Source organism: Sturnira hondurensis, unplaced genomic scaffold (genome assembly GCF_014824575.4).
Source record: "Sturnira hondurensis isolate 20B ecotype Veracruz unplaced genomic scaffold, ASM1482457v3 Scaffold0020903, whole genome shotgun sequence".
Lineage (NCBI taxonomy): Eukaryota > Metazoa > Chordata > Mammalia > Chiroptera > Phyllostomidae > Sturnira > Sturnira hondurensis.
The window spans coordinates 2,323,956-2,349,334 of NW_028093534.1; the positions used below are offsets into that span (position 1 = coordinate 2,323,956).

Genomic DNA, 25,379 nt, shown 5'->3' on the forward strand with positions numbered 1-25,379 from the left:
CCATCGGTGCACTTGCTCACCCCCAGCCTACCAATGAAGACAAAAGAGTTACTGGCCATGTTATAAATATTATTTATAAAACAAAACCAAACAAAAACACACAAACTGGGTCCCAAGGCTGGAGGGAAGGAGTGGTGGAGCCCCAGGACCTGGGCAGGCAGGAGCAGGCACTGATGCTAGAGGATAAGGATGCTGCCCTCTGCCACCCAGGCTGTGTCCACCAGCCTGTCACTCCCCTGGAGGCCCCTTCTCACATTCTACCTACTGGCACCACCCACCCCACGTGGCATATACCACCAATCTCACGTGGGGCCGAGGGCAAGGACTGCACTAGTTGTCCGGGAAATGGGGGCCCTTCATCACAACGAGCAACCTCAGAAGGTGCTGGCAATGGTGTGTTGGGGGTGGTTACTTGAAGAAAAATGGACACAGACCAGACTAAGGAAGGCGTCTGGGGCAGACAGTGAGGGTGACCTAGTAGCCACAGCCTCACACAGACCCAAGGCCGAGCAGCTTGTTGGGTCACTGGTGGTCATCCAGCTGCTGCAGGAGTGTCCGCCGCCGCCTTTCCAGCTCCCCCTCACTCAGCTCACTTTCTGACGTGTCCCAGCCCGTCTGGGGGAGCAAAGGCACAGCTCACCCACAGCCTCCCCTGAGGGCCACGGAGGCCTGGACAGAGCACTGCCTGGGCTGGGGCCAGGCACCTGCCTCTCACCTTCTCCTTCTTGATTCCAAAACCTGGGGAGCGATTAGGGGGCTCTGTCAGCCGGAGCTCCCTGTCCTTGTCCTGTTCTGGTTCTTTCTCATCACTCTCCTTGCCAGCTTTCTCCTCAGGGTCTGTCACACTCTCAGGACTGTTCTGTAAGAGCCCAGAGCCCGCCTCCTCAGTTCCTGTGAAGAACAGCCCGGAGGCGGGTGGAAGAGATCTCACAAAATAGCAGGGCCTCGGGCAGAAGTTCCTTCTCTACGCACCGACTTGTATCTTCTCTTTTTAGTTTTCTTTTTTGGTTTCTTGGCTTTCCGAAGGCCATGATCTGCAAATAGAAACCCCCCTGCTAAGTTCCATGGGAGAAGGGAGGGGTCATCCTTTCCGCTGCCACAGTCCATCTGTCTGCTCATTCTTCACAGTCACCTGCCCGAGGATGTCCTGGTCATTCCGGCTTCCTGCCTGGGCAGGGACGGGAAGTTCCTCCTCTCTGACAGCCCATCTACCTCAGGGGCGGGGGCTCCCCAGGGTCCCCTCTCAGTCTGGGCCAACTTCTCCAGCTCCCAACCACTTACCTGATCCAAGGAGAAGGCGGGAGGATGGGGAGCTCCGCCCTCCAAGGACAGCACCCCCACTTTCAACTGAGTCAAGTGAGGATGAGGGCTCAGAGCCAGATTCGGAGGGGTTCTGCCGCCTCCGCTTGGGGGGCCGGAGAGATGGTGGGGGCAGCTCCTCCTCTTCCGACTCGGAGCCCTGGGTGAACCAGCAGATACATGTCAGTGCAGACACTCCCCGGCTTCCCAAACCCCTCAAGTCTGGGAATTAGGAGGCAAAAAAGAGGATCCAGGGCAAAAGGAATCCGCAAATCTCCCTCCAGGGGAGATGACACAGGGGAAAAATAAATTATTTCCCCAACAGTCGAGGCTCACCCACATCCCTCTCCTGCCAACTCACTGAGGGCGAGTGGGAACGCTTGTGATGGTGCTTCTTGCCCTTTCTGGTGTGCTTTCGGCCTTTGGTGTGGAGGTGCTGGCATTCAGTCTGGTAGAGGCAGAGAGAGAGGAGTAGGAAGGCACCTGGGTTAGCCTCAAGAGGACCCTGCATCCTAAAAGCTGATCTGGCCTCCTTTACTGAGGTTGGAGCCTTCGGCCTAACCAGGGCACCTAAGACCTTCCCCCCCACTTCTCAGCTATCCAGGGGAAGGAAAGCAGGAGGGGAGGGTGGGGGCGGCAATGTCTCTGTGGAGCTGGCCTCTGGTGTCAGGCACCTGGGACATGCAGAAGACCAGAAGCTCTCCTCACCTCCAGTACCTGCAGGAACTCCCGGAAGAGCCGGATCCGCTCCGACTCCAGGGTGATCTGCTCAAAGGCTGAGTCGCACACAAAGCGCTCACGGACCTTGAACGGGAGAGCACTGCTGATCAGACCAGCCCCGGCACGGCATGGGTGCCGCCGTGAGCACAGGGCAGGGCTGGGGCGAAGGAAGGAAGGGAGCCAGAGTTGGCCCCAGCTGTTATGACTGGGGTGGGCCCCCAGTGGTGGAGAAGCACCGCTGCCCTCAGGACTGAGGGGGTGGCATGTGGCACCAGGCTGCAGTCCTGACCTCTTCCCACGCAGTGCCCAGCTCCAGAGCAGGCACGGCCTGCCTCAGCATGCTTCGAAAGGCAGCTTCCCTGCGCCGCAGCCTCCGTGCCTCCTCCTTCTCCCGCTCTCTCTCGCGCGCTTCTGCTTTCTCCAGTAGCTGAGGGCAGAAAGCACACAGAGGTCACCTGCGAGGGTGGGCACCCAGGCCCCACGCAGGCATACCTCAGGAAGTGGGAAGTTGGGGTCTGGGCTCCTGCCATCATCCCCTGAACTGGGGTACAGTTATACTGGGGCAGTGAGCGAGAAGGAATGAACAAGACATAGGGATGAGCCCTGGCTACAGCCCCGCCCTGCCCAACCCCTCACACTATTGAAGGTCAGCTTGATGTTGCCTGCGTCCAGCGCAGCAGCCCTCTTGTCAAAGCTTATGACGTGGGCGAAGTCCTCAAAGGCTGTGTTCACCTCCACACAGAAGCCCCGGTCCTGTGGGCACAGCAGTGCATGAAGCAGGGGGCACTGCCAGGGCGGGCAGAGGGGTCCAGCTTCGGGATGCTCAAGAAGACCCCCACCCCAAGAGATCCACAGGACTAGGATGCATTCTGAAACCAAGTTGTCCAAGTCCTCATCACCTACCAATTAAGGCCCCATGCTGAGGTTGTCATAGGGAACTGGGGGGCTGGATCACACGGGGAAAGGGGCGGGAGGCAGGGTATGTATGGATGTGTGTGTACCATGGCTGCAGGCTGATGCCAGAGTTTCTCACAATTACTTCCTGGTTCTTTTAGCTTAAAGCTTGGGCCCCTTCTGGGCCCTCCTGCTGCTCAGTAACTCCCTAGCATTCTAGTCAATCTCTGCCGGTCCCACTCTGGCTACATTTATTGAGGGCCTACTAAGTACCAGCTACCAAACCGAGGCTTCATATACATTTAATCCTCACTTCCCTAAACTTAAGTATAAATCCTAGTCTCCTAACTTTATGCAGAAGGGAAACTAAGGTTTAGAGAAACCAGAGCCCTTGCCCAGCCACACAGCTAATAAGCATATGGCTGAGCGAGACCTCTACTCCAGGTCTCCCTGACACCAAGCACACACTTGTAGGCCCCACACCCACACAGGCCGCTCGGTCCTCAGAAGAAACAGAGACCCCAGGTGTGCAACTCCCAAACAAGAAAAACCCCTCACGTCCTCCAAGTGCCGCAGCCAGGCTCTGTGATTCTCATCTAAGCCTCACAATAACCCAACAAAACTGAGGCTTAGGAAAGTTATCTCATGGGGCCCACAGCAGCACGGTGGGAAGTGGAGCCCCTGAGTTTGAAGTCTGGCTCTTAAGTCAGCAGGGGCGCAGGCCCAGCCTCCCTTCCTTTCCATCCACACAGCTCCAACTCACTCCAGCCTTCCTGCCAACAGCAGACACTCTGGCTTCTTCCAAGAGGACCACCTCAACCCACTTCAGCCCTTCTCAGACATGTCCCTCTCTCAGGGAACTGAGATTCATTCTCACCTCTTCACTGGCTCCTTCCATTCAAGCACACACTTCACTAACTGGACTTCCTTCCTATTCCACTCTCATCTTCCTCAGGCTTAACAGCCTGCTCCTTTTCCTTTGTCTCAAAAGTCTTTAAATGCAGCACAAAGGAAAATGAATAAGCATTTATTGAACCTACATAAGCAAGATACTGCAAATGTTAAAATCTTGCAACCCTGCACATAAACTATTTCCATTTTACAGATAAGGAAACTGAGGCGCAGAAACGCTACATAACCTGTAGAGGCCTCAATCAATCAACAGCCAGAGTTGTCTGACTCTAAAGCCTGTGCTGCGCCCGCTCTAGCCTCTTCATGGACACCACTCTCCCAGTGCTGGTTGACGTCCTCACAGGGCTTCTTCCTGGTCCCTGCTCATCTGGTCTGCAGACCTCTGCGGTTCGCTTCCTCAATGCTCCCTCTCTCCAAGGTCCCCTCCTGTCTCTCTGACCTCTTCTACTGCCTCTCTTGCATGCACACATTCACCTGAGAATAGCACCAAGTCTTTTCAATCTATACTGTCCCCAGCAATCCAATTCTCTACCTCTCTCATTTTCAGACCCGTACTAGGCTTGGTATTTCACAGACATTTCCAATTCAGTAGGTACTAAGAAAATTCCTTTCTTGTGAGCTCCTGCCCACCCTCCTCCCCACAAATCTCCCAGGCCTGGATCTTCTGTCTTCCAGCTGTTCCGAGTTTGGTGCTCTCAGCATCACCCTACGGGAGGAGAGGCACCACCACAATCTGCCTGGCTGGTGGACAGCCACAGGGACTTCTGGCCTGGCGGCCTTCTGTAGGCAGGAGACCAAAAGGGGAATGGGAACAGGAACTGTTTACAGAAGCGGCCTTCTCCAGAGGCATGGAGAAGCGGGAGTCAGTGAGGACAGGCCCCCTAAAATTCTGTCAGTAATATCAGCCACTCTGTGGCTACAAATTAAGCATTTAATAAAATCTGGCTCTCCTGGGACTAGATACCTACTGCACGTGACTATTCCATTTAATACATGGTACTTACTTCATCGCACCCCGCCCCAGGTTGTTTTTGAGAATAATTTCCCAAATGGGATTCATATTTTCTCCAGCCCTCATCTTCCTACTTAATCCCTATCAATGGGGCCACCATCGCCTTACACCTCATGCTTTCCTTTTCCCCAATTCCTCACCCCCCCCACACCCTTATACAAAACTATGATGTATGAAATAGAAGCTGCTGTACGTGAAAATAGAGGAAGGAGTGTAACGCACCCCCCACCCCCATTTGTTGCAAGCAAGGCACCTGGGAGGAAACCCCAGGAGTGTTGGAGACGGCTGGACCACGTGAGCGCCGTCCTCGTCGGCCAACCCTGGCGCCCCACTGAGCTCACTGCCCACCCACACCACCCACTGTAGCAGCCTCCTGACTGGCCTCTCCACTTGCCCCTGACCCAGCTCTGGGGACCCAGAGCTGCTCATTTTTTACCATGTGGCCCCCACCGTGGGGCAGTGATCCCGGGGGGGTCAGGAGGGGATGACGCAAGTTCAGAATTTATTTGAATTACTTCCCACCACACTTCCAGTGCTCTCAGGCTTCGTCTACTGCCCCATCCTAAGGACACAGTACTCAGTCTGAGAGGTGCTGTCCGCACTCGCACCAGGGCCTCTCCAGGGCATCACATGACCAGATCATTCCCGGCTCCCCATTACTTACAAGATAAAAATCCAAACTTATTTTAGCATTCAAGGAATTCCCACACAGCGATCTACTTCCAAACTGGGACACGTGGTTCCAGAGAAATAAAGGAAGCCACAGGACAATATGCTATGTCTTACTTAAGGTAAGCAATTTAAAAATACTGTTTACATTAAACAGAATTAATATGGTATTAAAATGTAATACCTGCATGAATTTATAAGGCAAACACATGAAATGTGTGTGTAGTGGGGCATTTCTAGCATTATTCTCCGATTCTCCTCACCTCTGGTGTCAGGTTACTCCCCCTTGCTAATTAGGTATACTTTGGTAGAAAACTCCCATTTTTCAGAGGAGGAAACTAAGGCCCAGAAAGGGTAAATAATCTGCCCACGGTCACACAACCAGTGAGTGGTTTAGCTGGATTTGTAGCCCAGGCAGTCTGTATCCACACTCATGCTCCTGACAAGTATGCCTACTGCCTGCTCGAATGCATTAGGATGTCTTTCACTTGCACAAGAAACACACTTTCTTCATCAGAAACTGGCTCTTTTGGTCCATTGTTCCTTTTACCCCCTTTGGCAGACATGGGTACTCGGAACTCGCTCTCCAGCGTAAGAAAGGCAGTGTGCATGTGCAACAGTGCGTGCCAGCTGAGCGTGGGGCCACGACAGGGAGGTGAAGGAAGGATGATGTGCCCCTTCTAAAAAGCAGTGGCATCTCAGCGGGAGCCCAATGAATGCCCTGCAAAACCAGCGCCACTAGATTATCTAAATTTCCAAGAGAAGCTTAAGATGTACAATCTCTTTATCTTAAAATGTAAGCAAAAGTTCCAGACTTTTCTCAAACACTGTAAAGACTAGAAGGAACACAGCTGTGTTCATTACTAACTACGCTTCTTGCCCCTCAAACCCACCATGCTCTGTCCCTCCGCACCCTTGCCTCCACTCCTGTAGTTCCCTATGCCCAGGACCTCCACCCTCCTCCACCTACTCCTCAAATGTCAATTCTTTTGATTCTCATCTCTGGTAACACTTGCCCCTCTGTGTAACAGCTGTATCGTCTATCTTCCTATTAGGCCATGAGCTCCTTATGGGCAGAAATGGCACCTCACTCATTTCTGTGTCCCCAGTGCACAGTAATGGATCACGGCAGATACCTGCTGATCTGAGCCGCAATGCTCCCACACAACAGGGTGTACTGGGGAGTCCTGCCCATGGAATGAGCCCCCGCACCCAGCCTGAATCCATCCACAAGCCCAGACCTCCCTCACCTTAAGGATGTCCTTAATGATCTTCTTCTCATCATGGAATCGTGCCTTCAACTCCTCCACATAGAATTTGAACAGGTCCAGAGGAGTAGAGCCTGCAGGGGAGGGAGGGAGGGGGGCCTGGCAGGCGGCAGCTTCCCAAGGCCTAGGGGTAGGGTCAAGGATAGGACCCAAGAGTAGGGGTGCAGTGAGGCCGGCAGGGCAGGAAGCCAGGCCAGAGAAGGGGAGCCTGGCTGCCTTACCCGGCTGGCCCAGCATGTTGGCAAAGCGGACATCAGTGCTGACCGCTGGGTACAGTTCCATCCAGGTGGACATGGAGTGCAGCTGCCCTGTCTCATGCAGCTCGTCCAGGAAGGTCTGAGCAGGGAAAGGCCAGTTATACAGAGAGTGAGGCACGTAGGGAGAGGGGGACACCGAGGGAGAGGGAGACACAGAGGGAGGCAGAGCCAAAGACTGGTGGGGAGAGAGGGGATGGCAAGAGAGGTAGGGACAAGCCAGATTGAGGAAATGCAGGCCAGGGAGGCAGAGATGAAGAGATCAGACGGGACGGCAGACAGCAATGCAAAAGGAGAGAATGTAAATATAGAGAGGGAAAGACTAAAACTTGACAGTGAGCCAGGCTGAGAGGCAAAGAAACAAACTTGCCTGCAGCACTATCTTCCCATGCCTTGTTTCAACTCTCCTGTGTGTTACAGCTAAGTAACCCCCACTACCACCACCACCCTTGCCACCTGAGCTGGGGGATAAACTCTGGCTCCCACCAAAGGTAAACAAACAGCCTAACTGCCGAGCTGTGCCTTTAGGGGGCTCTCTGCTGACAGTCTCCAGGTGATGCATACATCTCACCTCCCTGGAGGGGCAAGGTCAAGTTGAGGGGACACAGCAGGGAGACCTGCAGGCATAGAGGCCCTGCAGAACAGGGCGGGGCACAGACAAAACAGTGGGCCTGACTGAGAAGGCTAAGTCTGAGCTCTGGTCCAGGGGGTGGCAGATACCTGGAAGGCCTCCCGGTTCTTGCGCTGCTGGCGCCGCTCCCGAAGCCGGGCCCGTTCCCGCTCCTCCTCCTCCTCTCTCTCCAAAGCTCGGATGTGCTCCTCAAAGCAGATTAGCGCATCCTCCTTGTCCATATCTAACCATAGAGAGGAGGCTCAGCAGGCCCTGCACCAGCAGGACACCCTCAGTCCCCAGCAGCCCCACTACGTCAAGGACACTGTCCCTGTAGGTGTTGGGGACAGCCAGGATGGTGGAGCCTCTTTGAGAGAGGGTACTAGAATGGCTGCTCTTGAGGAGGGAATCACTAATTGTGTGAGAAAAAGTCAGCAGGAATTCAGCTCTTGTAACTTTAGGTACCAAAGTCATAGTGTTTATGAAATCAGTTTTCTTAGGATCTAAGGTTTCAGTCTATGAAACTGGAAATCAGGCTCTGGTGCAACTTCAGAGGGTAAATTTCTGATATCACCAGTGATTACAGGCCACCAACAGCTTATTGTAATGTGTGACCAGTTAAGGCCCACATTGCCATGACAACTGAAGACAGTTCATATCAGCTACAGAAGTCATCATCTCTAGGTCTGCTAATCCCTATCCCAAGCTCTTCCTCCAAGGACACACAATCTCCAGGTGAACGGTGCACCCTGGAGGGAGAGGGTGCCTGAGCATTCTGGGACCTCCAGAGGAGGTGTGGAGGAGATGTGTGAGTGAGACAGGCCATGGGAGCCAGGTCAGTGAGGAAAGGGGAAGGGCAGGTACGAGTGGAGACCCAGGCTTACTCTGAAGCTGATGGTCCTGAGCAAAGCTGGGGTTATCCATGAGGTACTGCTGGGCCTGGGACCATGTGGTTTGGAAGTTGACACTACTCATCCCATCCAGGATGCTCTTCAGGGCCTGGATATTGCGGCGCCGGAGCTGCTTGGCCTGTTCCTGGGGAGCCAGGGGATCAGTGTGAGGCAGGGCAGACCAGAGGAGAGGATGATTTTGGGGAAAGGAATGTAGCTAGGGAACCACAGGAGGGCAGGATGGGAGGCTTTCTTGTCCCCAGGAAGAGGGAGGGGCACAGTTTACAGACTGACCCCTCAGAGTGCTTCCCGCCCTCCCCTGGGGCTGTAGGCCCAAAGCAGTAAAGGATGTGTAAGTGCCACAGCAGCTTCAGAGTAAGGAGCTGTGGGGCATCAGTGAAACTAATGACCAGGGTCTAAAAAGAGCACAGACACGAAGAACCTAAGATGACACTGGGGCTGACAAATCCAGCTCAATGACTATTACCTTCTCCTTCTTAGCCAGGAAGAAGAGGACATCATCATAAATCTCTTTTCGATCCCTCTCAGGGACCACAGCCCAGACCTCCAGCTCCCCAAAGGTCTGTTCGGCCCGCCTGTGGAGCACATGGGATGTGGGTAGGCAGGCAGAGAACAGACCACAGGCACAGGCATATGTTCTCAGGGTGCCCCACACCAGCCCCAGCCCCTGACCGGTAGCGGGTGGTGGAGGTCATGTGCTCATGCTGCTCCAAGAAGTGCTGCAAGGTCTGCTTAGCCTCCTTGGCCTTCAGCCGGGCCTCCTCTTTCTCTTCCTTCTCCCGCTGCGCCTTATACGCATTGAATGCCTGCTTTTTCTCGCTCAGCTTGGGCAAGGCACTGGGGCAGGAACAGAGGAGGTGGCCTGAACCCTGTGGTTCACAGCACACCGGGGACAGATCATCACAGAACTGAGTCAGGGGCCCATGCATGGGTGCAGCAGACCAAAGCGGCTCCAGGAGGCAAGAAAGGTCTCTGGGACGCAGGGAGGGCGGAGAGGTGGTGAGGGGAAGAGGGGTTCTGGGACACGGAGAGTACTCGGCCTTTACTTTGGGGGTGCTCAAATGGCAGTCAGGGATCTGCCCTACCCACCCCCTTTCCCCAGTTAATTCAAATCAGTTCAATTCAACAAGCATTTACTGAATGTCTCATGTCAGATACTTTTCCCTCCTCCTGGAGGCCCTCCATAGCTTCTCTTCCCCTTGAACTTTCACCACTCACTGCTCTCCTAACTCTGGACCCTTGGGTCTACGTATGGAGCTGGGGTTTCTCAGGGAGTTCCCAGCTCACTCTGCCCAGGCCTACCTGTAACGGGGGTCGGTGACCACCATCTTCATGGCTTGTTCCCATGAGGCATTGGAGGGGACAGCCTGGAATGAAGCGGGTGGGTGTCACAGGGCCTAGCCACCTCTAATCCCCTCCAGACCTATCCTGGGAGCCCCATTCTCCACACCTTGTCCCTCAGCAGCTCCTTAAAGGCCTGTTTTGCTTTCTCCCGGTTACTCCAACTGAGACCAGACCTCTCTGGTTCTGGCTTTGATTCCTCTTCCTCCTGTTGTGGTGGCTGATGCAGTCCAGCAGAACTGGGGGGCAAAGGAGACTTCAGTACAAAACCCCCAGTTCCTATAGGTTTCAATGCCCCAGCTGATTAACAGCAGACCACTCCCTTCTTGCTCCCCAGGGCAGCCCTTTACTGCCTTCAGAAGTCATGAACAGATCTCCATACCCTTCCCAAGAGGCCAGCATCCAGAATGCTGTGGGGGCGGCCCTCACCTGCTGGGGCCCTCCTCTGGCTGCTGCAAGAACCCCTGCTCCAAGGTCTGGGCAGCATCTGACACATCGCAATCTTCACTCCCACCTGGCTCAGGTTCTAGGAGGCCCACAGGCACTGGGGTAGGGCAAGGAGGCGCGGGTGGGGGGTCAGGCTGTGGCTGAGGGGGCTGCGGCTGTAGTGTCTGCTGTGTCTGTGGTTGCGGCTGCGGCTTCCTGCAGGTGGGCCGGAAGGGCAGTGTCCAGGAGTGAAGTAGGGATAGAGGCAGTCAGGGGCTGGCCAGACACTCTATCCTGAGAAGGACTGGGGCCAGAGTAGACCACTCCAAAAGGAGACTGAGAGCTGGGTCTTCCTTCCATAGAGCAGGGATCACATGGCAAGTCCACTCCCACCCCTCAGGTGGCCCCAAGCACAGATGGATAGGGGCGCAAAGGGGGCAAGGTACTCACCCTATGGCCTCTTGTTTGACTAGAGCTGCAATAGGAAAAGACAACATGGTCACAGGGTAGCGAAGGCCACCCCTCAGAGCCCCTGCCTGGCCCACCCATCCTCACCCTCCAGGTCATCCAGGTCCTTTGGCCGGGTCCAACGGGACTCCTTACTCTGGTTGTTATAGTAGTAAGGTTTGCCTGTGTCCGACTTGTACTCCTTCCAGGGACACTGGGACAGCAGCAGCTGTAAGAAGATGGGTCAGAAGACGTTAGTGGGCTGGGTACACCTTCCAGACACAGCTGAAGGAGCTAAGGGGACCCAGTGAGTAGGGGACACAAGAGTTTTTAGCTACCACCTGGCCTAGCTCAATGTCAGGGAAGGTAGACTTCCTAAGATCCTAGGGAGGTTGAGGGTGGTCAGGGGTCTTGGGGTGAGAGGAACCATAATGTGTGTGGTTACAGACTCAGGGAAGACCAAGCACTTGGAAGGGTCAGGGTAGCTCAAAGGAAGGGCCAGAAAGCCCCACTCAGGACCTCTGCCTTGGACTTGAGCACGCTGGGCTTCTCCCACACGGACTGCTTGTCGTCAGCATTGTAGTAGTAGATGCGTCCGTCAGGGGCCACATGCTCACTCCACAGGGCCCTCTGGGGGAGGGGAGGAGGTGCACAGAATGGTGGTCAAGGCCCTTTCCCCAAAGCTGCTTCTTCTCACCCTCAAGATTTAACTGTTAGCCCCTCCACTTGAAGCCTTTCTACCCAGAGATCCCTGAGCTAGAAGAACTCACCGGAGGGCCTGTCCCAGCCACAGCAGCTAGAAAAGAAGCCAAAGGAAAGACACTAAGTCTTCGCTCCAACTCCCCTCTTATCCCCCACCAATGCCTCCCTTACTCCACCCCCAATAAATATCCCCTGGCCCCATCAACAGCCCAAGAACACTGGCATCCCAACAGGCATGATCCAGGGTGGACTCAAATCCCCTCTCCCCTGTACCCCCCAACCTCCGAGCCTGGGGGGAGCAGGCCCCCAGAAGACTCACAGCTGGCGGTGTCCACACCTGGAGCCGTCTGCCGAAGAAAGAGGAGGGGGAAGGGTTGGGGCCAAGCCCGGTGGCCCCCAGGACCCAGGCCATGGGGGATGGAGAAGCAAGCCAGGCCAAGATCCATGTGTCCTGCTTTCAGGGGTCTCTGCTACCTAACACGCTTCCCCCACCCGCAGGGGCTATGGCTCTAGGATCCCTGGGGAATCACGCAGCAACTCCTTTCTTCATTTTCCTCAAGTGAGAGCATTTTGTTGAGGCCCATCCCTTCCACAGTGGATGCCAAATTCTACATGCTACCCAGACTCGACTACACTGAGCGACATCACAAGAAGACACAGTGAGATCCCCAGGTGCTGTTTTCCTCCAGAGACGAAAGCGATGTGGACAGGGGACTGTACCTAAGTGTCCACAGTGCTACCTCTGTGTGGTCAAGCAGCATCTGGCATGAGTGTGTTGCTTAGATGGACACAGCGGAGAGAGACAAGAGAGAATGTGTATGCTCTGGGAGATGAATGAGACACAAGGGCTGAGTGCACAGCTGGACAGAGGACTCAAGTGTGGGGAGTGCTGGCAGGGACCAAGATGTGTCCAGTGAGAAGAGGGAAAGAACACAGGTCCTATCCCTGAACTCCAAATCAGACCCACAGTGCCCTAGTGCAGAGCTGCTCCCTGCTGGCCCCAGTGCTTACCGCTGCGGTGACAGGCACCGCGGGCATCAGCATTCCTGGCATCATGGGAGGCACCATTCCTGGTATCTATGGATGCAAAGACAGAAACCAGCTACTGAGGTGGGGCAGGCGGAGGCTGGGCAGGGTCCTTGGAGTTTCTGTTGGGGCCATGATCCTCCCACGGGCACCTCCTCAGGCAATCCCTGAGGGACTCTGGGCTCCCAGCCTAGCCTGTGCGTTTTCCCCACTCATACAGCAGGCAAATCCACGTGGGCCTGTCGCAGAGCTCCCTCCCTTCCCTCCCCAGTTTCTGAAGTCCAGATCTCCACTCTCATCTCCATCCCCAGATAAACTGACAGGTTTTTGGAGGCCCAGGAGCAGGGGAGAAGATTACCTGTGTGATGGGTGGTGGTGACCCCATTGGTGGTAGCATAGGGGGCATGATGCCTGGTGGCATGGGGGGGATGGCTGGTGGCCTCTGACTCATAGGAGGTAGCCCCATTGGAGGAAAGGGTGGGGGGATTCCTGGAGGGGGCATCTGGAAATGAGGAAAAGAAGAGATAATGAGCAGAGGAGACACTGCCTTGGACCGGGCAGGAAACACCCACTTGTCTCCTGCCCAAATGTTCCACCCTGGCTCTGAGGCAGTCCAAGGCTTTAGTTTGAGAAGCATGAAGTGTGAAACTGCCCCCCTCCTCACCACTGAGAAAGACTGTTAACTGTGTGTGTGTGTGGGGGGAGGGGAGGGGCATCCTCTGGGTCTAACAGGCAAGCACACAGCTCCTTGAGATATAGGGAAGGGAAAAGGAAAAGGAAAAGGAAAAGGAAAAGAAAAGTATAACCACCACCAGACCTCGTCTGGAAGGCTGCGCCTCTTCAGCAACTCTCCCCAAAGAGGCCTCTCAGATGCAGAGCCAGAAGGCAGGTGTTTAGGTACCCAAATCCCTAGTCCCCTGCTTTCCACCCCTTTTCTCCAACTCAATGGCCACCAGTTGCTAGTCCAGCCTGACTTCTGTGACATATTTAAAGAATGCAGACAAGGAGCAGTGAAAGAGAAAGACAGCCCACCCTGCCCTCAAACTCCCGGGGTCATTTCCCTTCCGCTTCTACCTCTACCCCAACCCCAGTGTGTCCCAAGGACAAAAGACAAAGAGGAAACTGTCAACTTTATGAATGGAGAGCTGAACAGCAGCCTCTCCCACCCCAATACCCCAGCAAAACCATCCCTCTTCCAAGGGCAGCAAAAGGGGTTTGTCACACAAAAACCGTGCAGCAGTGCTAGCGACTGGGGAATCAGGGGTGCAGGCTGGAAAAGCCAAGCCCAAGGGAAGACATAGAACTTACGAAGGGTGGTGGCATCATGGGGGGCCCCGGTGGGAAGGGGGCAGGCGCTGCTGGGGGCCGGGGACCAGAATCGGGAACCGACTGTTGAGGGAGAGAAAAGTCATAGGACCCAGGATGGGCAAAGAGATGAGCTTTTGCAAAAGGGAGCAAAAGGGAAGCAGAGGGTAAGGATAAAAAAGGAGCACGAAGTTCAGAGGAAGGGTATCCAAGACCCATTCCCTGCCCAACTCCAGCCCTGAGCTCTGGGTAGGTCTGCTCTCTCTTCTACCGGCCCAGAGCGAGCTGGCTGAGCCCCGTCAATGTCATCTTTATTTTATCAATAGAAGTTTCCATTTTGCCAAAGCCACAGAAAAGATGGAGGAGGCTGTACTACAGGCAGACTGGCTCCGCCCATGGTGTTTCACCCACTCTCCTGTCTGCGGACAAGGCTGTGCCTTTCTCACACCGTTAAACTGTGGTCTCACATTCACAAAGGATCCAGGGAGGAAGCGGCCTCTTGTCCTGTTCCCCCACCTGAATTCACCCAGGTACAGGGACTCAATACCAAAGCCCTGTAAACACAAATAACTTAAGTACCAGTCTCCCTACCTCTCCTCTCTCCACTACCAGCCCTCTCCCCCACCTGGCCTCATCTTTAGTCACCTACTCTCTGACATCTTCCACTCCCTATCACCTCCCTCATCTTTTAGTTCTACCCCTCCTCCCCTACAGATCTCGAACTCCACTCCCCATGGGGAGGCTTTGAACCGCCTAGGTTTCCCCATCCTGCACCTAACGGCTGGCTGCAGCCCATCCTTCAGTTCTCAGATTAAGTATCATTTACTCTAAGAAGCCTCTATGACTCCATTTAAAGTGGAGCCTTCCAATTTATTCTCTCTCTGATCCCCTTTTGTGTTTCCCCTTAGTAGAGGGCACTAACATTCCACGGAGGCAGGGATCATATCTGACTTGTTGAAGCTGGGTTCCTGGCACCTCCGCGGGATCTGGCACATAATGGGCACTCAATAAATATTGAATGGGTGAATGACAAGTGAGAGAACAAAAACTCTATGTAGATCCTTCTAATTCTAAATATTCGTTCTATAAATAAAGCCCCATATGGCCAAAATGATGTCTCTACAAAGTTTCCAGCTCAGCGTTATTTGTAAAAATGGAAGACTGGAATCAGCCTAAATATCCACCCATATGAACTACGAAATTACACACAAACACAAAGGCCAGAAAAAAAGACTGCAGACGCGCATTGTCTTGATGTGAAACAACCGGTAAGGTGTATCAACAAATGGGGGAAAAGCAATGTGCTGCAAAGTTTTACCACTCGTGTAACAAGTGTACACGAAAGATGACACACAAAACAGTGCTGGAACGGGGACCGGGGCAGAGATCTGCCACTATATTCCCTTTTGTAACTTTTGAATATGCACCCACATGACTGTTACCCATTCAAAAAATTCTTTTAAGCAAATGGAGGTATGGAGATGCAGCTCAAAGCCCCCCGCCCCCCTCCCCCACTTTGCTTGAAAGGAAGAGACCAGGGGAAACTGATCCAGGAGCCACCTCACGGAGCCTGATTTTCCTGCTTCCCCAATGACCCCTACGTTGAGAAGTCTCTGCTTTTAAAAAATACTTTCTAATCCTACCTTTAGCGACATCTGTGCTTCCTCTCTTCCCACCCACCCGCCCTCAGGAGAGGAGTGGATAAGCGAAACTATCCAACCCCAGTCACCTTTCCTCGGCGTGCAGCTCCCCTAGCCCTGTATCAGCCCTGCTCCTGCCCCCGGAAATGCTTCTTAGCACGGGAAGGCAGAAACTGATCAAAATGGAAAGAAATCCAATTCTTTGTGCCACTCTTTCCCACCTCATGCTGCCTCTGGGTCCTCTCTACCTGCCCAGATGCCATGTAACCATCTTTGGGTCCTCCCAGGATCCAGCCATCGCCCATATCAGAGACTGCTGCCACCAGCTGTCCACAACAGAAATGTGACAGTCACTCTCTACACCTCCCCCTTCCTTCTCCACACATCTCCAAGTCCTGTTTATTTTACAGCCTAAAGATTTCTTGAATCCATCTACTCTTCTCCATTTCCTCCTCCACTCTGCAGTCCTAACAAGATCATCAAAATGCACCTCGGACCGTGTTACTTCCCTGCTTAAAACTCTTCAGTGGCTTCCCACTGTCCTTAGGGGAAAGACCAAAACCCCTGCCCGGAGCCTGGAGGGCGGTGGGAGAGCTGCTCCTCACCTGCCTGGGCAGCCTCATCCACACCAACCTCCTGGTCCGTGCTCCAACCACACTCACCCTCTCTTAGTTCTCCGCCCCAGGCACTGATTACCTTTGCGTGGGGTAATCTTCCCACCAACCCCACACATCTCGCCTACATATCCTTCACATCTATCAGCCATCATGTCTTCAGAAAAGCCTTCCTGCCAACCCAGTGGACCAGTCAGCACCCTCCTCTACATGCTCATATGCCATGGACCTTTCCTTTCAGCAATTATCCACTGGAATTTCAATTATTTGTACAATTCTTATTTACTATTATGTGGCACTAAGGAAAACAAATGCTGCCAATTATATGTTATTCCATGAATTTTAACATGCATATTGACTTCAGAAATATGAGATTGTGATCTCAGAATCAATGAAACATCTGCTGCCTCCACTAGGCTGAAAACTCTAGGGGATGAGACTTTGTCTTTGCTCACCCTGACATCCTATGCCCACTGAGTTCTCCGCTACTAACACACAGTAGGGGCTAACAAACACTTGCTGACTTAATGACTAAATGGTCTTGACAAGTCCCACAAAACAAAGCCACTGGTATGGCCTGGTAGTTACTCAGGGAACACAGGGTATCTGAGATGAAGAGGGGATTCTGGCAATCACCCAAGGTAGCCCTCTTTTCTCAGATGAGAAAACTAAAGGGGAATGAGTCCAAGGTCCTACCGCTGCTTAGGGACACAGCCAGGACTGGACCCAATCTGCCTTCCGGCCCTTAAAAGCACAGTCCTTCCTACATGACCCTATTAACCAATATCACCTCAATAAATAAATTTTTTAAAAAGGCCTTGGCCAGGTAGGTGGGTTGGAATGTCGTCCCAATGCGCCAGGGCTGTGGGTCCGACCCCAAGTTGGGGCACATACAGGAATCAACCAGTGAACTGCACGACTAAGTAGAACAACAAATTGATGTCTGTCTCTCTTTCTTCTCTCTCTAGAATCAATAAATTAAAACCCAAAAAAGGAAGGAAAAAAGCATAGCCCTGACCACTGTGGCTCAAGATGGTTGGGCATTGCCCTGCAAAGTAAAAAGTCACTGGTTTGATTCCCAGTCGGGGCACATGCCTGGGTTTTGGGAGCGTGTGCAAGAGGCAGCCCATCAATGTTTCTCTCACATCAATCAATATACCGCTCCCTTTCTCCATGCCACCCCCTCTCAGTAAGAATAAGTAAAATCTTTAAAAATAAAAGCACAGTCCTCGCCACAGGAAGCAGGTCAGTTTTCTTACTTCAACATACATATCCCCTGCAATCCATGTACTGGTGAAATCAGTAAGGACCTCACAGTTTCTAGCTTGATAATCAGTGGTGGCTCCCTACCACCTACACTGCAGACTCTCTATCCAACATTCAAAGTCTTTCAACAAGGCCCATCCCCTAATTCTTCCTGGCTTCTTCCGATTCAATGGCTTGCTTCTTCTAGTCCACTTCGTTTCTCACTTTGTTCGAGATGACCCAATAGTCGCCTTCTTCAGGGTGCCCTATAACTGTCTTTCACACACAGACACACCTACTTGTATTACTTTCACCAAAGGACATGCTACTCTACGGATGTATCTTGGGTGTTTTGTGTGGGACTGCCTGTCTCCCTACCTGGGTGGGGATTTCTCTACAGAGAAAAGAGTTTTCTCTTTTTAAGCCTCCTCCGAGTGTCTAGTCAGGGCCCTGCATACAAAGTGATGTGAGAAAACACACTCATCCTGAATCTTATTAGATGTTTGCATACTAGAACATCCTTAAAAAGGGAAATGTGTGTGTGTACACGTGCCCGGTACTTCTGCATAAATTCTCTGGGTAAAGGCTGTGATAAGACAGAGCAGTAGCTTGGCAGAGACCTGTGTGGCTGCAGAAAGGAAACTGGATCAAATACTGGCTTGGGAAAACCTCAATAATGAAAACTGAGTGTATATGACCATCTTTAATTTGAAATGGAGACCCCTGGCAAGGAACCAGACACTGGCCTGTTTCTGGACAGAGGACAGAGCAATCGAATGAACATAAATTTCTACGGAACTTCCAAAGCCCTCCCTTTCCCAAGCCTCCCCTATGTGATGTGTACACTTTCTTCCTTTCCTGAAACACCTCTTCCCCCATCTCCTTCGCTGAAGTGCCTATACAACTTTATATCTCATTACACTTCCAGGTAAGAATCTGAAGAACTCACTCAAGTGAGAAAGGGATATAGGAAAGGGGACTGAAAGAGAAGCAGATCCTGTGTCTTTCTTGGAACAAAAACCCATTTGTGGGCTGGGGAGAGATGATGAAGAGACAACTGATAGTCTGATTATCATGTATTCGCCTGGGCCAGCAGAAAGACCCCAGAAAGATGCAATCAATTCTCAGCCTCCACATCTAAGGGTCATCTCAGAATGGAAGACTCAGAAGAAAGAACAAAAGGAAAAAGAAACAAGAATGGAAGGACAGAAAGGAGAATTGAAAGAGGGAATAACAGCTAAGGGGTAATATTTATTGAGTGCTTATTTTGAACCAGATACCATGACAAACACTGAACCCTCCCAACCATCTTAGAGGTTATTATCCCCATTTATAGATAAAGAAACCGAGGTTCAAAGAGTTTAAATGACAGAGGCAGGTCTGGAATCTAAACAGTTTGACCCCAAAGCCTGAGCTTTCAACTACTTGACAAAGCTTCCTCCCAGCAAGGACAATAGTGTCACAGGTATTTCTCACATTTCAAATTCATTCTGTTTTCCTTCCCAGTCCTCAAATCCTCAGACAGCTAGGTGATCCAAAGACTGACCTGGTCTGATTCACTCCCTGAAGAGATCTGTGTTGGTAAATGAAGCCTGAAAGGCACCTCTCTCAGAAAGAGGTAGTCATCACCAAAAAGAAAAGTATCATGGAGGCTGGGAGCCACTGATTACCCTAGGTAGCACGTTCTACCTACCTGCTGCCCCTCTTCAGTCTTCCCGCCCAGTTTTCAAGACCATCCTAGTCCCTCCTCTCCTGAACCAGCCTCATTATTCCTCCTGCTTGCAAAGATATTGTTTTAATAGGAAATATCTTCCATTGCTTCTCTCCGATCCTATCATCTTAATCATTCTCCCTCTTCCTAGAAAAGAATGCTACTTCTGGTCTTCATCTTTACTGGGTTAGGTCTCAACCTCTTCCTCCTCTACTTGAGTTCTTCCATCCTTCCACCAGGATTCCAGAGGCCCTGACTAGCATGCCCCAGCCTTGCAGGCTGTGTGCCTACCATTCCTACTCTTACATCCCTAGGGATTTTCTGCAGCCCCAGCTGAAGGCCTACCTCCATCTTCATCCTTTCTTTTGCTCCCCCACGTCCTAGAACCCATTATCCAGAAATCTCTTAAGAACCACTCCATTTTGGAGCTGGAAGAGATCTAGGCTATCGTTCTTATGCATTTCCCCTTTTTTTTTCATTGATAAGAAATCTGAGGCCCAAATAAAGGTAATGACTTGCCCAAGGTCACACTGAGTTTTTACAGTTTGTTGATGGCAGAGCTACGGCTGGGATCAACGGGACTCTGCTCTATTTCTTGGACTATCCAGCACTAGGTGGAGTCTGGAAGCCTTCTTTCCTCAGGAGACAGTGCCCCCTCCTCACTTCGGGAGACAAGAGGAGGAAATGAAAGAGGACGTTCCCAACAGGTCTTAGGCGGTATAAAAGGCTTCCAAAGGGAACAAGCACCAAGTCTGGGGGAAGGGCATGGCGCAAGCCAAATATCTCAAGAGGAGAAACTGTGGCCCCCAGCTCGCCCCCTGTCCGGCGGGTTCCAAATCTCCTCCCTTCTCTCTTCATTCTCGACCGTTCTCCACAAGCCTATCCTTCACTTTTTCCCTTTCTCCTCCTCACACAGTCACGCAACTCATTCCCCTCAATACCCGACCCCCCTCCCGCCATCCTCCATCATGGCCTCCCCCACCCCTTCTTCCCAAATTCCCGACCCCATCCCCTTCCCGGGCTCCTCGCCCTAGCCTCTCATGCCCCTCGCCCTTTCCCGGGGTCCTGTGAACCCCGCTGGCCTCCGCGGCCCCTGCCCGGGCCGCGTGGGACGCAATGGGACCGCCCCGGGCCCCTCCACCCCCGCGCGAGGACGTTACCATGCCAGAGCCTCGGAGCAGCTGAGCCGGCTGGGCCCACCAGCCAGTAAAAGCCTCTCTGATTGGCCAGGCCACAGCCGGGAAGGCGGGGCCAGTGGGGGGTCGCACCCCTTGGTGGCCGGGGCTCCGGTCGCTCCCGCCGACCAGCCCGGCCCTGCACCGGCCCGGAGCACCCAAGATCGGCCCCGCCCCCGGCGCGGGGAGCCAGGCCCCGCCTCCGCGCCAGGTCCAGGGTCCGCCCACCAGGGGCGGGGCAGATTTCCCTCTAGCTGACTGACCGCCCGAGTGCGGATTCTCAGCTGCACCTAGCAGCTGGAGCGCTAGGTCCCTACCCGGCTGAGAGCTCGCCGGCAATTCTGTCTTTCCCGCCCTTCCCACCAGCCACCTCCAGACCTTGGCCAGCCACATCCCGGCCTTTGCCGCTCGGCCAGCGCGTCCGCTCCCCATTGCGCTCTCTCGGAGCGCCGGGATCCCTCGCTCGCTCCCAGGACCTGGGGCTGAACCGAAGTATTGATTCCGAGTATAGGGTATCTTTGCACTTCTCGAAGCGTGTTTTTATTCGGTGCGAAGTTATTTTTAGTACTTTTTAATTCATTAATTCACTTAACAACTATTTATTGAACAGGAACTGTTCCTGACACGGGGCATACAGCAGTTGGAAAAAAACAGATTTCCCCTGACCCTTTCTTTCTCCCACCCCCGAAATCCCTGCGGTCTGGGGCATACACGTGCTTCCCACGTGACCCTCAAGTTCATGGTGAGATTTGGAGCAGGGACCCAATCTTTTAAAGGAATTAAATACGTGAAATAAATATTATTTTGTGCTGATAAGGGAAATATAACCCAAAGCTATTTAATGAATATGCTGAACGTGTAAGGTCTAGTAACCGACAGGGCTTCAGGCATACTGTTGCAGAAGGGGCTCAAACACCTTCCCTCCCAAGCCTGGGTAAAGTGGCTTCCTTTTTCTTTTATCCATCAACCCTTAGCTGAGCCTGCACTTCCTTTGGCACCGTGCTAGGTGCTGGGGATACAAAGAACTCTGAGCTGAGTCTCTGCTTGGAGGGAGCTCAGAGTCTAATGGAAGAGGTAGGAAAACAACCAATGTGAAGCAGGAATCCTAAATTAAAGGCGACAGGTGGAAGGAAGGGAAGACGGCTTCATTCTTGGAGGACACTATAGAGACAAACTTCATTGTGGTTTTTCATGAGGATCTAGTCCTGTGCTTTTAACTTCATTATTGAGACCTCTAGGCGTAGCAGAAGTAGTTCAGAGGTTCCATAAACTTTTATCAATCATATTTCATTTTTAAAGGTTTTCTTTTTTTCTATGAGGTACTTCTTTATTTTTTAAGATTTTATTTATTTACTTTTAGAGAGAAGGGAAGGGAGGGAGAGAAACATTAATGTGTGGTTGCCTCTCACACGCCCCTAGATGGGGACCTGGCCATCAATCCAGGCACGTGCCCTAACTGGGAATCAAAACTGCAACTTTCACTTTGCAAGACAGTGCTCAATCCACTGGGCCACACCAGCCAGTGCTCTATGAGGTATTTTCTTAGAATACATAGACACCTGTTTCAGAGTCAAAACAATTGCATTCGATTTGTTAACAGAAGAGCCCTCCCTCCATTTTCAGCTATTTTAAACTGTTTCTTTTTGGCAGTTACCTTCATACCTCTGACTCTCCTCTAGCTGCTTCCCTACCACAGAGTGAAGAGTCCCAGGTGGTATGCCCATCCAGACACCACTTTCCCCCTTTTGTGACATATTCTGGATACCTAAGACCTCGGAATTCCCTGTTCAGTTTGCTTCATGGGCCTGTACCAGCTTCTTCCTTGGATCTCTCCTCCCCAGGGACACCTTGCTGACGGCCTGGGCATCCCTAGGCCTGAAGGGTAGCCAAGAGCAGCTCTTTGCAGCAAGAGGTGTGAGCACGGCTGTGGTGTCCACAGGACCCTGTCTAAGCTTCTCTCAATTTCCAAAGAGGGAAAAATAGAAGGGAATGGGGTCAGGCAAGAGCCAGGGACTGGGGGCTGCTATTTTCTAGTGCAGAACTCTGAGGATTCCATAAATTCTAATTTAGAACCTGGTCCTCCTGGTCCTTATGAAGGTATATTTGTAAATGAGTTTAAAAGGTATATTATTCAAAAATTGTTAGCTTAATTTATAGCATTAAAATATTTAGTATGTGAGTCTCCACTGTAGTATTGCCTTAACCCCCAGAAATAATAGGGGCAGATTTAAGGATTTTTCCCCCTTCCTCTCTCCCCACAACTTATAGCTAATTCCCATCTCCCTAGGCCAAATTTGATCATTTTTGCTAGTTCAATTTCTTACAACATTGTGACCACACATGGCATTCAGAGTTGAGCCGTGTAGAAAATTTAGATTACTCTTCCTTTCCTGCACAATTTTTTCCCTAGAATGAATAATCATCTTGGTTTTTTATTTGTTTAGTTGTCTATGTATTTATCACAAAATCTGCCTTCATATCTTCTCTCAGTTGTGTAAGTCTCTTCTCAGAAAATTTAGATACAGCAGATAATTCTATTAACTTCACTTTATTGAAGACATATCTCTTGGAGCCTCTGACCGGCCCCAGTCTGAGGGTTTACCCCCGTCTTTGCTGCCCATCTGGCAGCCTGGCATCTCCTCTCTCATTCTCTCGGGCATTTTATTTTCTTCTCTCCTTTTTTGGATCTTTTCTTTGCCATATTCCATGTCTTTCTCTTTCTTAATATATTCTCTCTTTTTGGAGGAAACCACCTTCCAGAAGCTTCGTGAGACAAGGGGTGATACAGTGTTTGGAAACTTTGCATATTTGACATTGCTATTATTCTACTCTGACACTGGATCGATCATTCAGCTGGTTATTGACTTTCTTGGGAATTTTGAAGGCATTGTGACTTTACCCTCTAGCTTTCATCATTGCTCCTGAGAAATCTGAAACATTTTAATCCTTACCCTTTGTAAGTGACTTTTCCCCCCTCTCTGAACCTCTGGTCTCCAGTGTTCTGAAATGGCAGTCATATGTCTTGGTGAGAGGCCATTAGTTGTGCTGGACACTCAGTGCCCCTCACTTCTGGGAAATAACCTTGATTCATCCCATTGGCGGTTTCTTCTCTTCCATTTTCTCTGTTCTTTCTTTTTGGAATACCCCTAATTCAGATGACAGATCCACTGGACTGGTCCTTCTAGTTTCTTTTTTTTTTTTCTCCTCCTTTCCATTTTTTAATTTTGTTTTCTTGGATAGTTCCTCAATTTTATCTTCCACCATTCTTCTTCTGAGAAATCTTCTGAGTTTTCCAATATGTTAAAGATTTTTATTTCTTTCAACTTATTTTATCCTCTGAATATTCATTTTTATAGCATCTCATTTGGTTTCAGAGTTACAGTAGCTTATGTTACCTCTGAAGCTAGTAGTTTTAAGTTTTCTTCTTTCTGCTTCTTCATTTTCTCTAAAATTAAAAAAATAAATTTATTGATTTTAGAGAGAGAGATCGATCGACTTGTTCCACTAGTTTATGCATTCATTGGTTGATTTTTGTATGTGCCCTGACCAGGGATCAAACCTGCAACCTTGGCATACTGGGTCAACACTCTAACCAACTGAGCTACCCAGCTAGAGCATCTAAATTTCTTTTTCTGTTGTTTTGGTCTCTGTCATGTTAGATTCTTTTCTTGGAGGTCTTATAACCCTTGGTTGTCTGTTCACATTAAAAAAAAACACATTTTATGTATTTATTTTTAGAGGGAGAGGAAGGGAAGGAGAGAGGGAGAGAGCCATCCATGCGTGGTTGCCTCCCACAACCCCCAACTGGGACCTGGCCTACAACCCAGGCATGTGACCTAGACTGGGAATTGAACTGGTGACCCTCTGGTTTGCGGGCCCATACTCAATCCACTGAGCTATACCAGTGAGGGCAGTTGTCTGTTGATATTTAAGGATGGGTTACCTAAAAGCTGATTGAAGTGTTTGTGCTCTGTGGGTTCAGGTACATGATGGGACTTGTTGGTCACAGTTTCACTGCAGGGAACCTCTGTTGTCAACATCTTTAGGACTTCCCTCTCAGGGTGGTAAGCCATCTGGCACAACCAATTCTGTTTTGCCATATGGTTGCCCCACTGCTGCCCTAAGGTCCATCTTCTCTAAGAAGTCTAAGATCTTCTCCATCTAGTCTAAGTCAGTAACCACTCACCCACATCCTTTCCAGCTTCTTAAATGATTTGGTTTTTGTCTCCTGTCCTGTTTCCCTGTCCTTGTGGATCTATACCTTAAAATCTCCCTTTGCTCCTGGCTGGTGTAGCTCAGTGGACTGAGCGTGGGCTGTGAACCAAAGGGTTGCTGGTTTGATTCCCAGTTAAGGCACATGCCTGGGTTGCGGGCCAGGCCCTCAGTAGGGCGCGCGTGAGAAGTAACCACACATTGATGTTTCTCTCCCTCTCTCCTTCCTTTTCCCTCTCTCAAAATAAATAAATAAAATTTAAAAAATCCCTTTGCTGTAGTTTTAGTGTATTTTTAGTGGATCAAATTTAGATACATGTGTTCAATCTACAATTTTTACCCAATATTTAAATATATATACACAAATGTCCTACATATCAAAGTTTTGGGTTTATCAAAAAAGCCTTGTTGATCCCTGTCTGGTGTGGCTCAGTGGACTGAGTGCCAGCCTGTGAACCAAAAAGTCACTGGTTTGATTACCAGTCAGGGCACACACTTGGGTGGCCGGCCAGGTTCCCAGTTGGGAGTGTGCGAGAGGCAGCTGATCGAACAAGTATCTCACACATTGATGTTTCTCTCCCTGTCTTCTCTTTCCCTCTCTCTAAAAATAAATATATAAATTATTTTTAAAATGTCTTGTTGACATTGAATGATTTTATAACATAGAGATATCATGAAATTGATCTTATGTAAGTGCATTCTAATAAGACATTACTTTTGTCACAGGTGGGTTCTTGGTTGCAGACAAGAACTTGAACCAAACACACAGAGAGTTATGGCAGAAAGAGAGTGAGCAGATTTATTAAGTGATAGTACATGCCACAGAACAGGGGAGTAAACCAACTCTGAGCAGAGATTGACCTCAGGGGCTGGAGGGTTTCTATCTTATAGGGCATATATTTTCTGGCTAGTTTTGGTGGGCTTTTATAGCACATGTACAAGTAGTTATATTACTTTAAAGCTACTGCGCATGTGGTCTCCCATGA

At 51.1% G+C, this 25,379-nt stretch overlaps 1 protein-coding gene across 9 annotated transcripts; it reads right to left on the reverse strand.

Moving 5' to 3' along the window:
• Positions 1–55: 55 nt before the first annotated feature.
• On the reverse strand, positions 56–20,250 carry PRPF40B (pre-mRNA processing factor 40B). Of its 9 annotated transcripts, none has more exons than XM_037031040.1 (25): positions 20,167–20,250; positions 13,800–13,880; positions 12,850–12,993; positions 12,477–12,542; positions 11,785–11,812; positions 11,534–11,559; positions 10,872–10,992; positions 10,767–10,791; positions 10,320–10,532; positions 10,000–10,129; positions 9,852–9,916; positions 9,222–9,386; positions 9,016–9,124; positions 8,523–8,673; positions 7,749–7,882; positions 6,996–7,110; positions 6,757–6,848; positions 2,656–2,772; positions 2,309–2,446; positions 2,008–2,103; positions 1,661–1,747; positions 1,282–1,459; positions 973–1,034; positions 716–859; positions 56–615 (listed from the first exon to the last, which is right to left on the reverse strand). In XM_037031040.1, the coding sequence occupies exons 1-25, from the start codon at positions 20,167–20,169 to the stop codon at positions 523–525; spliced, it is 2,583 nt and encodes an 860-aa protein (XP_036886935.1). In that variant the 5' UTR covers positions 20,170–20,250; the 3' UTR covers positions 56–522. The 9 variants fall into 9 exon arrangements, with proteins under 9 accessions (XP_036886935.1, XP_036886928.1, XP_036886930.1 ...); XM_037031033.1 differs by lacking the exon at positions 20,167–20,250 and adding an exon at positions 11,283–11,393 and having other exon boundaries at positions 13,800–13,895; XM_037031035.1 differs by adding an exon at positions 11,283–11,393 and having other exon boundaries at positions 56–859; positions 6,757–7,110; positions 10,920–10,992.
• Between the last annotated feature and the right edge of the window lie 5,129 nt (positions 20,251–25,379).